Genomic DNA, 13995 nt, shown 5'->3' on the forward strand with positions numbered 1-13995 from the left:
CGCTTGACATACACCAAAAACGGGACGGACCATACGGTCCATAACAGCTCCCGAAAACTATCTGGTCCACGGACATTGATATGTGGCCAGAAATCGTCTTATAACCGGGGTCTAACCGTTGATACATGCTGATAGTTGTCTGGTGTCGCTACACGACCGCCACGGCAGAGGGCGCCAGCTTATTGTAGAGACGTGACTGACAGTGTGGCTGGTTATCTGTCAATCACAGCGTAGGTGTAGAATGGTCATACTTTGTGCCATCTTCTTCAAATTTGAAACAAGTGTTCACTGATAGTGTGGCTACAGCCCCATAATGCCATTGACATGCTCAGATGAAGCCACAAGCAGTTATTCATCCTTACAGTTTTTTTTTATTTTAGGCGTACTAAAATTTTTACATTTTTATTGACTTCAGAGGTTAATCAATGTCACTATCTCTCTACATATAAAAGTAATCTATTTGTGTGTCTCTGTCCCTCGCATAGACCTGTTTTGATAACTATTTGTCCAATTTACCTCACTTCACAGGTTTATTGTGAGACGCACACCAGGTGAGATACACACACACACACACACACACACACACACACACACACACACACTTGAATGGGGGGGCTTGAATGAATATGAATATTTGGATACAGCCTCAGAGCCGTCCGCCACTGTTTTATGCTGTTGTGATGATGCTTGGACAGAGGTGCTAATGCATAACAGCAGCAACAGTGAGGAATATCTTCAAATTCATTCTTTTAGAGTAAATGTATTCCGAAACTGTAGCACATGTTTGAAATGAAATGGAATTGTCCTTTAAAAGAAAACCTCTAATGCTCTATTGTGCTCCCTGTGTGAACAGCCAGGCACCTGCATGAAAGAGAAGTTATGCTTAGTGTTGCATCTCTGTGTTGTGCCTTTTAAAGCCACAAAGATGTTCCATGTCATCAAGTGTAAGAAACTAAGATTGATATAATTGAAATTACTGAATGGGCTTCATGTGCATGTGGCTATCCTGGGCTAAGCTGGGCTACCATAGCACAGACTGTTAATGCCTACTGGCTTTATTAGGAACCATCAGATTCAGGCTACTGAGTGGCTCTAAGAAGTGGTTCTTTCATTACTCTTTCAACTCCCAAAACAATTTGTTCTTGCCATCTATAAGTGCATTTAACTTCTGAATAGGCGCTCTGTAAAATTTTTTATTTTTTTCTTATGCCCTCTCTCCAGCTGCTGTGAAGAGATGGAGTCCAAAGGCCACAGATGCAGAAATAGAGAGTGTGATTCAGAACCAACTTAAACATGCCCCACCAAGAAGCGGGGGCAAGGGGCAGACCCCCACAGGACTGCAATAAAAAGAAAGTCAATAAAACATTTGTTCCAATAAACATGTTCGTTTTTTATTCAATTATTCAATATATAGATAACTCGTTACATATATCTGGTCCTGAATGCTGTCTTTTTTTTCTTTCTTTTTTTTTTTACCTGAGATTTGTCCATGTACTACTTGTATTTTACAGTATGGGTGAACATTATTCGAGTATTTTTAACTTTATCACAGCTGAGTTTATTTACTATGAAAGTTTTAACCAGGTTCACCATTCCTGTGATATTTTAAGTTGGCAAATGTGAAATTTGCTGGTGTTGTCTATTGGACTTTTTGACCTCTTTGCATTTTAAGGATTTTTTTTGCTGAAATTGATAAGTTAATTTAAATAGTTGCAGATTAGAGCATTGAGAATTGCACATGTAGACTATAGGCTACAGCACAAGAGCTGTGCTTGTAATAGAATGTATGGATGTGGTAATGCCAGTTATGTAGGCACTAGTTGAAACTCGATTTAGGTAAACATATTTTTAAATGCAATACATTACATGTGTATTTTGACAAAGGTTGATATGCCATTGAAACGACGTGAATTGATGCCGCCTAAGAGCCGTCGAAATGACGTCGGTCATGAAAACGACGTCAGAAAAACTTTAATTTCAGCACCTCTGCTAGACGTCGAATCGACCTGCTTGACCGACGTTGATTAGACGTCAAAAAGACGCCACGTAGAGACGTTGAAAAGTCGTCTATACGACGTAATAATTGAAGTAGCCTGCTCTGTGAGCCGTTTTTATGTCGTCGAAACGACGTGAATTGATGCCGTCAAAATGACCGACGTCAGAAAAACTTTAATTTCAGCACCTCTGCTAGACGTCGAATCGACCTGCCTGACCGATGTTGATTAGACGTCAAATAGACGTCAAAATGTTTGCTGGGTAGTGTCTATAATACAGCAATATTTTTGTGGACATTATCAAACGGAAGAACTTTTATTTTGAAAAGCACAGGGCAAGGAAGCACATTAGCCAGTCAGAGGACCCTTTGGCTGCATGTAACTGTTAGCATAGTTTCTATTTTAGTTGGATACTGAATGACAAAATCACAGGTATGCCATTCCACATCGTATTGATGCCTATAATGTCTTTCTACAGATGGCGTTGGGGAACTCGCCTTGAGGCAGCTGCCAGCCTTGCTTCCACCAACGGCTTACAAAGTTGGCCGTGGCCGTGGTGTAAAAGTGGTTCGCCACAGCATTGAGGAATGCAGCTTGGCCTTCATCAACCATAAGCCTGTAAGTCCTCCAGCACATCTAAAGGGAAACTTTATTCATTTCATTAACATATCTGGGCTCAAGAACGTGTGCACGCACACATGCATATCCAGGTTTGTTTTACTATACTTGTGGGGACAGGCAAATGGTAAATGGTCTGCATTTCTATAGCCAGGGTTCCCACGGTCATGGAAAACCTGGAAAAGTCATGGAATTTTAAAAACTAATTTTCCAGGCCTGGAAAAGTCATGGAATTAGTAAAATTCCTTAAAGTTTTGGAAAAGTTATGGAATTTTGTTGTGTGAAATTAAATAAATTGTTACAGTGGATAACTTCCCATGTAATGTAACATTACGGCAGGAACGGTAGGATTTGCCATTAGCGGTTTGTAACAATAGTATATCTCTGCAGACCCAGAGGCTGCAGATTCCCACAAGAGAGTTAAATGTGGCATATATGTTGATCTTGCCAATTCTGTCTACGTAGCATGTAACATCGGTAGGCCAATCTATATCAGTGTAGCAACATATCGATGCAATACGTCTGCCATCAACGTTATATTAATTCTGTCAATAGGGCATAACTCCGTCCATGTAGCTTAGCGCCGTCAGTTCATAGAAAAACATTAAGCTTGTTGATTGGACAGTTGAAGCCTGAAGCCTAAAGCCTCTCTTCCTGTCTTTATCAAAAAATACACTTTTCCATGGATTAAAGTTCTCCGTCGCTATGACGGATTTCCATCATTCAGACTTCACAGAGGTGACTTGTGAGATCAATGTAGATCGGAGGAACTGTTGGCTGATGTTTATTGACAGGTTGTCACACTCTACAGCCAATTGTATCGTTAATGGCGTGTGCGCGCCTGACCAATGACAGTGCAGTGACCCACACAGGGCGGGATCTGAACACGGAGCGGCGCTAAAGTTTAGCTGCTTAGCTAGCAAGGACTCGTCGCGCTGCTACGTTATCAGCTGAGTTTAGTCAGCACGTGAGAACTCGTCTGACACAGAGAGTCTCCTGTTGTGTGCTACATGTGTGAAATAACAACTATAGTCTGGACTTTGTCTGCAGTGTATCTGTGTAAATGGCTTCATTCAGCGTCTCTCCCTCCCCTCTGGCACCGTGAGTTACCATGGTTACAGGAACACCCTGAAACTTTATAATGATGATCAATAAGAAGTTTTTGGTTAGTTTGACTGTACAGAATCATGAATGTTGCCTGATTGTAGCTCAATGCTTAAATCTTGTATTATAACATATAGAACAAAGCCTCAGAGCTTCTTTGATTATTAACAGTATGCTAGTGATGACAGAAAGATAACTCGCCATCAGACTGACAAGGCTGCAAAAGTTGCTGCTTGTATGATGTATTTAAACGATAAGAGGCTCACTTTAAACAATATTATTAATAATAATTAATGATGATGATGAGAAGAAGCAGTAGAAAAATAGCGTACTGAAAAGTTCTGTAGATGGTTGATTATTTGAAAGAGTAAAACTTGAGAGAAGCTTGGCAAAACAAAGGGCACAGATTGATTTCATAGATTGAAAATTACATTGAAAAGACAAAAAACATTTTAAGTGTGAATAGAACAGCTGTTCAGATCATCCTCCTGTAAAACACTGTTGGTCAAATATTTAAACTTGATGTCTGCATTAGAGAATATGGTGTGGGGTGAGGCTGTAAATCTTATCTTATTTTTTTAGCACGTGTCAAGTAACGTGCCCTGTTACATGTTTCACAAATTACAAATTGGGAATATGACTTGGCTGCAGCTCGAAAAAAAACATTTCAGTCAAAAGATTTTTTCTTTGCTTTAATCCATGCTTTTCATACTTAATTGACCTTTGAATAGTGTAACAGTAGTTCAGTACAAACATCTGAATTTAATATGGAAAATGTATTTCATGACACAAGAAGCTTATGTGTCTGATTGTACTGTAAACCTGAAGATCTTTTGAAGAGATGAGGCTATGTGTTTTAACTATGCAAGCAATCTCAGCGCACATGTGGAGGGCAGGAGTAGTTACTTGAAACCATATCAACATAAACATAATTAGCCTCTGCTTTTTATATTTTATGTACAATATTTATCATGTTAAATGTCAAAAAGTATTTTAAGTGAATACGAACATAACCAACTATTAGAGATTGAGAAAGGTTTACTGTTTAGTTTTCATACAATAATTAACAGTTGGAGTAAAGTATACTATACAGTTCTGTTCGTGTACTTATATAGGTTGTGAATGGTCATGGAAATGTTATTATGGGTCCTTGAAAAGTCATGGAAAAGTTTTGAAATGTTGTCCATGAAAATGTGTGGGAACCCTGTATAGCGCTTTTCCAGTCCTCTTGGACAGCTCAAAGTGCTTTACAACACATGCCACATTCACACACACATTCATACAATGATGCCGGAGGCTGCTATGCAAGGCACCAGCTGCTCATCAGGAGCAATTTGGGGTTTAGTATCTTGCTCAAGGATACTTCGACATGTAACTCGGGGGAGCTGGGATTTGAACCAGTGACCTTCCGATCACTAGACGACTCGCTCTACCTCCTGAGCTACAGCCGCCCCTACAGGCATCAAAAATAGCTTGACAATAGTCGGAAAATAGCCGATCTACAAGTTTACAACGCGTTGGTCACTATCAAAGCATAATGGGCTTCTAGAACACCTCAGCAGTACCACAGGCTGATCAGTTCCGTACCACACCCAGTGATGCAGTAATTTTTTCTAAAACAGGCCTCAACAAAGTATTGAGTGCAAAAATGAACATATTTATCAGAAGGTTGACACTTTTGTATTTTAACCCATTTGGACCTGATTCTATGAGGTTGACTCTAAAGAAGTCTTCTAAATCTACAAAGCATTTGCGGCCCACCTATCTGACCACCTAACCTGGCCTGACCTAACCTGGCTGCCTATCGGCCAGATAGGATGGTCAGATAGGTGGGCCGCACGCATTTTCAGAGCATGTTTATTATAATGATAAATCATCAATCGATTTGTGGCTTCTTAGGTCAGTTCAGGTCTGAATCCTTTTTTAAATTGTTTTCTGTAATGTGAGCTATATGCCATAACCATCCAGACTTAAACAAAAAAGGTTTGGAATATTTCGTGATGTGCAATGAAAGGTAGACTATTAAAGTTCAACTTTTTGAATTAGAGATGCACTGAATCTTTTCCAAATTGTAAACCTAACTAGACTTTATCATAAAACAATCATTTCTCTAGTGAGGACCAGGAAAAAGGTCCTCACAATGCCTATTTTTTAATTCTACTATACAAGTTGGTAGACATTTGTTCCTTACTCACTCACACTCTCTCACTTGCTCTCTTGCATTCTTTCTTTGTTTCTTTTTTAGCCTGGAACAAACATGGTGGAGTACCTCCATGATGCCAAGGCATCCAGACCATACCCCTACATCCTAACACTGGGAAATGACAATCATAATACATCTCAGGCCTTTGTCATTGTTGCTGGACAGGCTTTGGAATACGACGCACTGCTTCAGGCCATCGATGTCAGCTTCAAGGCATTCTTTATCTTCGATATTAAATACCCGAAGCAGTGTGAACATGTGTGGGAATTCATACAGAACGTAGTCTATGAAATGCCAGGAGGGGAGTCCAAACTAGTAAAGTTTCTTGAAACTAGAATACTTGCTTGCAAGTAGAGCTAATGGCGTCAAGGACAGCTTTTTTCTAGCTTTTATTTGAAGAATGTACTATAGGCCTGTTGACTGTTAGTCAATGTGAGAACAATTTAACTATTGTGGATATTTTCTATTAATACATTTTTTCAAAGATTCCAATATTGTTTTAAGTGTTTCAGGCCATCGATGTCAGCTTCAAGGCATTTTTTTCCTTCGATATTAAATACCCGAAGCAGTGTGAACATGTGTGGAATTCAAACAGAGCATAGTCTATGAAATTCCAGGAGGGGAGTCCAAACTAGTAAAGTTTCTTGAAACTAGAATACTTGCATGCAAGTAGAGCTAATGGCATCAAGGGCAGCTTTTTTCTAGCTTTTACTTGAAAAATGTACTATAGGCATGTTGACTGTTGACTGTCAATGTGAGAACAATTTAACTATTGTGGATATTTTCTATTAATACATTTTTTCAAAGATTCCAATATTGTTTTAAGTGTTTATTGCATAATATAAGCTTTGCATGACCAAATCTAGCATGTATTTTGTTATAGGTTTGGAGTTTAACAGTTTTATAGCTATGGGTAGTCTATCGCAATTTATTTTCTTATAGATTGTACTGTAATGTGTTAGAATTAATCTGGCATATTGGTTAATTTGACCCAGCATTTGGATAGATTACTGAACAAATGTGTAGTTGAATGAACCCAGAATTGTAGTTAATTTGACCCAGCATTTGGGTAGAGTATATGACACATATATGTAGTTGAAACAACCCAGAATTGTAATTAATTTGACCCAGCATTTGGGTAGAGTATATACAAATATGTGTGGTTGAATTTACCCAGATTTGCAGTTAATTTGACCCAGCATTTGGGTAGAATATTTAACTCATCTGTTGGGTTAAAATGGACCAACCCATCTTGCAGGGTCAAATTAACTACTGCTGGGCTGGTGCAATATTGACCCAGCGGTTGGGTTATAAAACAACCCAAATTGGGTTATTTTTAACCCATCATTTTTCTGTTTTGTGCTAACAGCATGCAGACCGCAGGATGGAAATGACAGGACTTCATACATCCTGAAAGGGTTTATTTCTCCATAACAACAGACTAACTCTACATTACCCGCTCATTACACGGCATAGGAGTGAAATAATTAATTTGAAACATAATGTTCATCAAAATAAAAAATAAAAATTTTAAAAATTTTATCGATTTATAAATTGCACCATTTAACGTTAGTGCACCTGCAAGTCCAGTCTCTTCTCTTCTTTGCTTTTAACGAAGCCTTTGAATATCAATCAGTGGATCGATTGATTAACATGTTACGATGTGTGTATTTGTCTTTTGTCATAACCAAGAGATTGCAGGTTTACGGGGGCGCGTTTGTGTCGCGGACTCTGTGCCACCGAGAGGAGAGCTGTGACACCGGGTCAGAGGCTCTGATTGCAGGTTTGGTTTTCAGCCACAGTGTGGAAGGAGCCTCCACTCTCCTTGCAACAAGGTTATAAGTCATTTATCAAACAACAATGCACGATGTGTTTGTTTCTGTTTTGACGAAGGTACTTCCTACAGATGCTCGTTCACATGACTGCGTTTCACCAATCAAATGTAGCCGCTAGCGACGTTGGACTCCGTTTCACCACTCAGACAGAGTACTACAACAGCATTCATTTTTTATACATAGCCTGTCACGTCTTTCAACAGTCAGCCTAAATAAAAACAGATACCGATAGCCTATGAAACTTAGGATAAATAAATGTTATTCATTCAACTTACCTCCTCCTGGACTTTGATGCCCATCCACCAAAGCACCTTTGTGTTTGGTAGCGGGGTCCGTTAGCGGCTCCACTGCCACTAGGCCTACTTGAACCAGCCCGAAAGGCTCCACTGCTGCTACTAGATCCTGGCCGAAAAAGACGCTTTAATTCGTCGTCGACGGCTGGTGGTTGGGATGTTACTGATGAAACTCTCTGTGTCTCCGACATTGTTGTTAGCAGTTGTCTGTCATTTAATATGTTATTTAGGAGGTCAACTGCTTGCTTGAGACCATGGTTGAGACCATGGTTGAGACCCTCTCTGTCGGTCATTTGCTTTCACCTGAATCCTCATCATATCACTATACTCATACACACACACACTACTATACTGTCTTACACACACTATTATAGTCATACACACACACTATTATACTCATACGCACACTATTATAGTCATACGCACACACTATTATACTCTTACACACACTACTATACTCATATGCACACACTTGTATACTCATACACACTACTATACTCATGCACACACTAGTATACTCATACACAGTATAGTGGTGTGTGTGCTTGAGTATACTAGTGTGTGTAAGAGAGTATACTAGTGTGTGCGTATGAGTATACTGGTGTGTGTAAGAGAGTATAGTGGTGTGTGCGCGTGTGTATGAGTATAGTGGTGTGTGTGAGAGCAAATATGAATAATTTCCTAAACGGCCTGTCATATATTTCTACTGTGATCTATATCTCTACTGTGTATTTCTACTGTGATGTGTATTTCTAGTGTATTTCGACTGTGTGTTATGTATTTCTAGTGTATTTGTACTGTGTGCTGTGTATTTTGATTGTGTATTTCTATTGTGATGTGTATTTCTACTGTGATTTGTATTTCTACTGTGTATTTCTATTGTGTATTTCTATTGTGATGTGTATTTGTGTATTTCTATTGTGATGTGTCTTTATGCGCATGCGCCGCAGTGTATGCAGCCTGTTCCAGTCGCTCCTGCTAACTTTAACTTTGTGTTCAACTTTCTCCTTTTTTCTTTATCTTACTTGTTCTGTTGAACAATGGGGGAATAAGATGGACGAACTTTCAGCGCTAACCCGGAATCATCAGGAATACCGGGAATGTAGTCTGATGATTTTCTCGGAGTCATGGCTATACACGGATGTTCATGACCACAATGTTTCCATGGAGGGTTTCCACACTGTCTGGGCTGACAGGGACTGCACTATGAGCGGTAAGCGCAAATGGATGGGGGGCTTGCTGTTTATGTGAACAACAGGTGGTGCAATCCTGGTCACATCACTATCAAAGACCCCATCTGCAGCCCGGATATTGAACTGTTAGCTGTGGGTCTCCGTCCCTACTATGTAGGCTACCCGGTGAATTCTCACATGCTATTGTCGTGGCTTCAGACCCCCCCCAACTTCTTGAGCACCTCACACCCATCCCCCACTCCTCACACCTCCTCTGGCTCCCATGCTACCTGGCCTCCTCTCATTATGGACTCCAACTCTCCCCCTCCTCGACCTGCACTGTTTACACCGCTTCATGTCAGGAGACAGCTGAGCAAACTCCCCACCGGTAAGGCTGCAGGCCCTGACGGTGTCAGCCCACGGGTTCTCAGAGCCTGCGCCGAACAGCTCTGTGGAGTGCTTTATCGTGTCTTCAACATGAGCCTTAGCCTCTAGAAGGTCCCTGTGATATGGAAGACGTCCTGCCTCGTTCCAGTGCCAAAGACGCCGCAGCCCAGTGGTTTCTCGGACTACCGACCGGTGGTACTGACGTCACATATCATGAAGACCCTTGAGAGACTCGTCCTGGAGCAGCTCAGGCCTATGGTCAGGCCGCACCTGGATCCCCTCCAGTTCGCCTACCAGCCCCGGATTGGAGTCGAGGATGCCATTATCTTCCTGCTGAACCGTGTCTACGCCCACCTGGACAAGCCGGGGAGCACTGTGAGGGTCACGTTCTTTGACTTCTCCAGTGCTTTCAATACCATCAGGCCTGCTCTACTGGGTGACAAGCTGACGGCGATGCTGGTGGATCCCCCCCGTGTCCTGGATTGTGGATTACCTCACTGGCCGACCACAGTACGTGCGCTTGCGGCACTGTGTGTCAGATGCTGTGGTCACCAACACCGGGGCCCCACAAGGGACTGTCCTCTCTCCTTTCCTCTTCACCCTTTACACCACGGACTTCAGCTACCAGACAGAGTCGTGCCATCTTCAGAAGTTTTCTGATGACTCTGCTGTTGTTGGATGTACCAGCAAGGCTGAATACAGGACTGTGGTGGACAACTTTGTCACATGGTGTGAGCTGAACCACCTGCAGCTCAACACAACAAAGACTAAAGAGCTGGTGGTGGATCTGAGGAGAACCAGGAAACCAGTGACCCCAGTTTCCATCCTGGGGCTTATGCCACATTATTGTGGACATTGTTGAACACTACAAATATCTGGGGGTGTTCATAGACAATAAACTGGACTGGACTAAGAACACTGATGCCCTTTTCAAGAAGGGACAGAGCCGCCTATATTTTCTGAGGAGGCTCGCTCCTTTAACATCTGCCGGACTATGCTGAGGATGTTCTATGAGTCTGTGGTGGCCAGTGCTATTCTGTTTGCTGTTGTGTGCTGGGGCAGCAGGCTGAGAATAACAGACGCCAGCAGACTCAACAAGCTGATCAGGAAGGCCAGTGACGTTGTGGGAGCATCTTCAGCGAGAGACTAATTGCTCCAAAGTGCACCACTGAGCGCCACAGGAAGTCATTCCTACCTGTGGCCATTAAACTTTACAACTCCTCCCTCTGATCAGACTCAAATGGCTATGTATATATATATATATATATATATATATATTTATATATGTATATATATGTGTATCTATGTATATTTCACATATGCCATATTTTTTATTGCACTGTATATATGTACATACTTGGAGTGGTCATTGTACACTTGAGATTGAGATTGTCTACTATATTTTTCTATTTTATTTTATTTTATTTGTTGTCTACTTTACTATTGCATTTATATCTATCTCTTGTTCCATTCATGCTGTATTTTATCTCTGCTTTGCATGGAGCATCTGGAACTACAACAATTTCCCCCCAGGGATTAATAAAGTATTCTGATTCTGATTTCTACTGTGATTTGTATTTCTACTGTGTATTTCTATTGTAATGTGTATTTCTACTGAGATGTGTATTTCTACTGTGTATTTCTATCGTCTGCTCTTTATTTCTACTGTGTATTTTGACTGTGTGCTATGTGTTTCTTTTGTTTTTGCACTGTGTGCTGTGTATTTCTACTGTGATGTGTATTTGAACTGTGATGTGTATTTCTACTGTGTATTTCTATTGTGATGTGTATTGCTACTGTGTATTTATCTTGTCTGCTCTGTATTTCTACTGTGTATTTCCACTGTGTGCTATGTATTTCTAGTGTATTTGTACTGTGTGCTGTGTATTTCTACTGTGTATATCTACTGTGATGTGTATTTCTATTGTGATGTGTATTTCTACTGTGTATTTCTATTGTCTGCTCTGTATTTCTAAAGTGTATTTTGACTTTGTGCTGTGTATTTCTACTGTGTATTTCTACTGTGATCTATATCTACTGTATATTTCTACTGTGATGTGTATTTCTAGTGTATTTCTACTGTGTGCTCTGTATTTCTACTGTGTATTTCCACTGTGTGCTATGTATTTCTAGTGTATTTGCACTGTGTGCTGTGTATTTCTACTGTGTATTTCTACTGTGATGTGTATTTCCATTGTGATGTGTATTTCTACTGTGTATTTCGAATTTGTGCTATGTATTTCTAGTGTATTTGCGCTGTGTGTTGTGTAATTCTACTGTTTATTTCTATTGTCTGCTCTGTATTTATACTGTGAAGTGTATTTCCACTGTGTATTTCTATTGTCTGCTCTGTATTTCTAAAGTGTATTTTGACTCTGTGTATTTCTACTGTGTATTTCTATTGTGATGTGTATTTCTACTGTGTATTTATATTGTTGGCTCTGTATTTCTACTGTGTATTCCTATTGTTGGCTCTGTATTTCTACTGTGTATTTCTATTGTCATGTGTATTTCTACTGTGTATTTCTATTGTTGGCTCTGTATTTCTACTGTGTATTTCTCTTTACTTCTCTGTATTTCTACTGTGTATTTCGACTGTGTGCTATGCATTTCTAGTGTATTCATACTGTGTGCTGTGTATTTCTACTGTGTATTTCTACTGTGTATTTCGATTGTGATGTGTATTTCTACTCTGTATTTCGACTGTGTGCTATGTATGTCTAGTGTATTTTGACTGTTCTATGTATTTCTAGTGTATTTGTACTGTGTGTTGTGTATTTCTACTGTGTATTTCTATTGTGATGTTTATTTCTATTGTGAAGTGTATTTCTACTGTGTATTTCTATTGTGATGTGTATTTCTACTGTGATTTGTATTTCTACTGTGTATTCCTATTGTGATGTGTATTTCTACTGAGATGTGTATTTCTACTGTGTATTTCTATTGTCTGCTCTTTATTTCTACTGTGCACAATAGACATACACAGTAGAAATACACATCACAGTAGAAATACACAGTAGAAATACACAGCACACAGTACAAATACACTAGAAATACATAGCACACAGTCGAAATACACAGTAGAAATACAGAGCCAACAATATAAATGCACAGTAGAAATACACAGCACAGAGTCAAAATACACTTTAGAAATACAGAGCAGACAACAGATATACACAGTGGAAATACACATCACAGTATAAATACAGAGCAGACAACAGATATACACAGTGGAAATACACATCACAGTATAAATACAGAGCAGACAATAGAAATACACAGTAGAAATACACAGCACACAGTACAAATACACTAGAAATACATAGCACACAGTCGAAATACACAGTAGAAATACACATCACAGTAGAAATCCATTGTAGAAATACACAGTAGAAATAAACATCACACAGTGGAAATATACAGTAGAAATACACATCACAATAGAAATACACAGTAGAAATACATAGCACACAGTCGAAATACACAGTAGAAATACACATCACAGTAGAAACACACATCACAATAGAAATACACATCACAATAGAAATACACAGTAGAAATATACAGTAGAAATACACATCACAGTAGAAATAGACATCACAATAGAAATACACATCACAATAGAAACACACATTAGAAATACACGGCAAACAGTACAGATACACAATAAATACATAGCAAAGAGTCGAAATACACTGTAAAAAAACACATCACAATAGAAATACACAGTAGTAATACACATCACAATAGAAATACACAGTAGAAATACACATCACAATAGAAATACAGAGCCAACAATAGAAATACACAGTAGAAATACACATCACAATAGAAATACACAGTAGAAATAAACAGCACAATGGAAATACACATCACAGTAGAAATACATTGTAGAAATACACATTACACAGTAGAAATACACACTAGCTGTGCATAGCACACAGTGGAAATATACAGTAGAAATACACATCACAATAGAAATACACAGTCAAAATACACAGCACACAGTACAAATACACTAGAAATACATAGCACACAGTAGAAATAGACATCACAATAGAAATACACATCACAATAGAAACACACATTAGAAATACACGGCAAACAGTACAGGTACACAATAAATACATAGCAAACAGTCGAAATACACTGTAGAAAAACACATCACAATAGAAATACACAGTAGAAATACACTGCACACAGTACAAATACACTAGAAATACATAGCACACAGTCGAAATGCACAGTAGAAATACAGAGCAGACAAGAGAAATACACAGTAGAAATACAGAGCAGACAAGAGAAATACACAGTAGAAATACAGAGCCAACAATAGAACTACACAGTAGAAATACACATCACAATAGAAATACAGAGCCAACAATAGAA

General features: G+C 39.4%; 1 protein-coding gene across 4 annotated transcripts in view; it reads left to right on the top strand.

The window, feature by feature from the left end:
• Positions 1–7357, top strand: part of LOC311261558 (uncharacterized protein) — a 52745-nt gene extending 45388 nt beyond the window's left edge. Inside the window, exons 6-7 of one of the 4 annotated variants that reach the window (XM_084360317.1) lie at positions 2473–2612; positions 5962–7356. In XM_084360317.1, coding sequence (XP_084216443.1) covers positions 2473–2612; positions 5962–6273 — 452 coding nt within the window. In that variant the 3' untranslated portion in view covers positions 6274–7356. Of the gene's footprint in view, positions 1–528; positions 552–1221; positions 1880–2472; positions 2613–5961 lie in introns of those variants that run through there. The other 3 variants (XM_084360323.1, XM_084360318.1, XM_084360321.1) reach the window with 3 other exon arrangements.
• The last annotated feature ends 6638 nt before the right edge of the window (positions 7358–13995 follow it).

The sequence above is a fragment of the Pagrus pagrus genome, assembly GCF_965226575.1.
Source record: "Pagrus pagrus genome assembly, chromosome: 8".
In the NCBI taxonomy this organism is placed as follows: Eukaryota; Metazoa; Chordata; class Actinopteri; order Spariformes; family Sparidae; genus Pagrus; species Pagrus pagrus.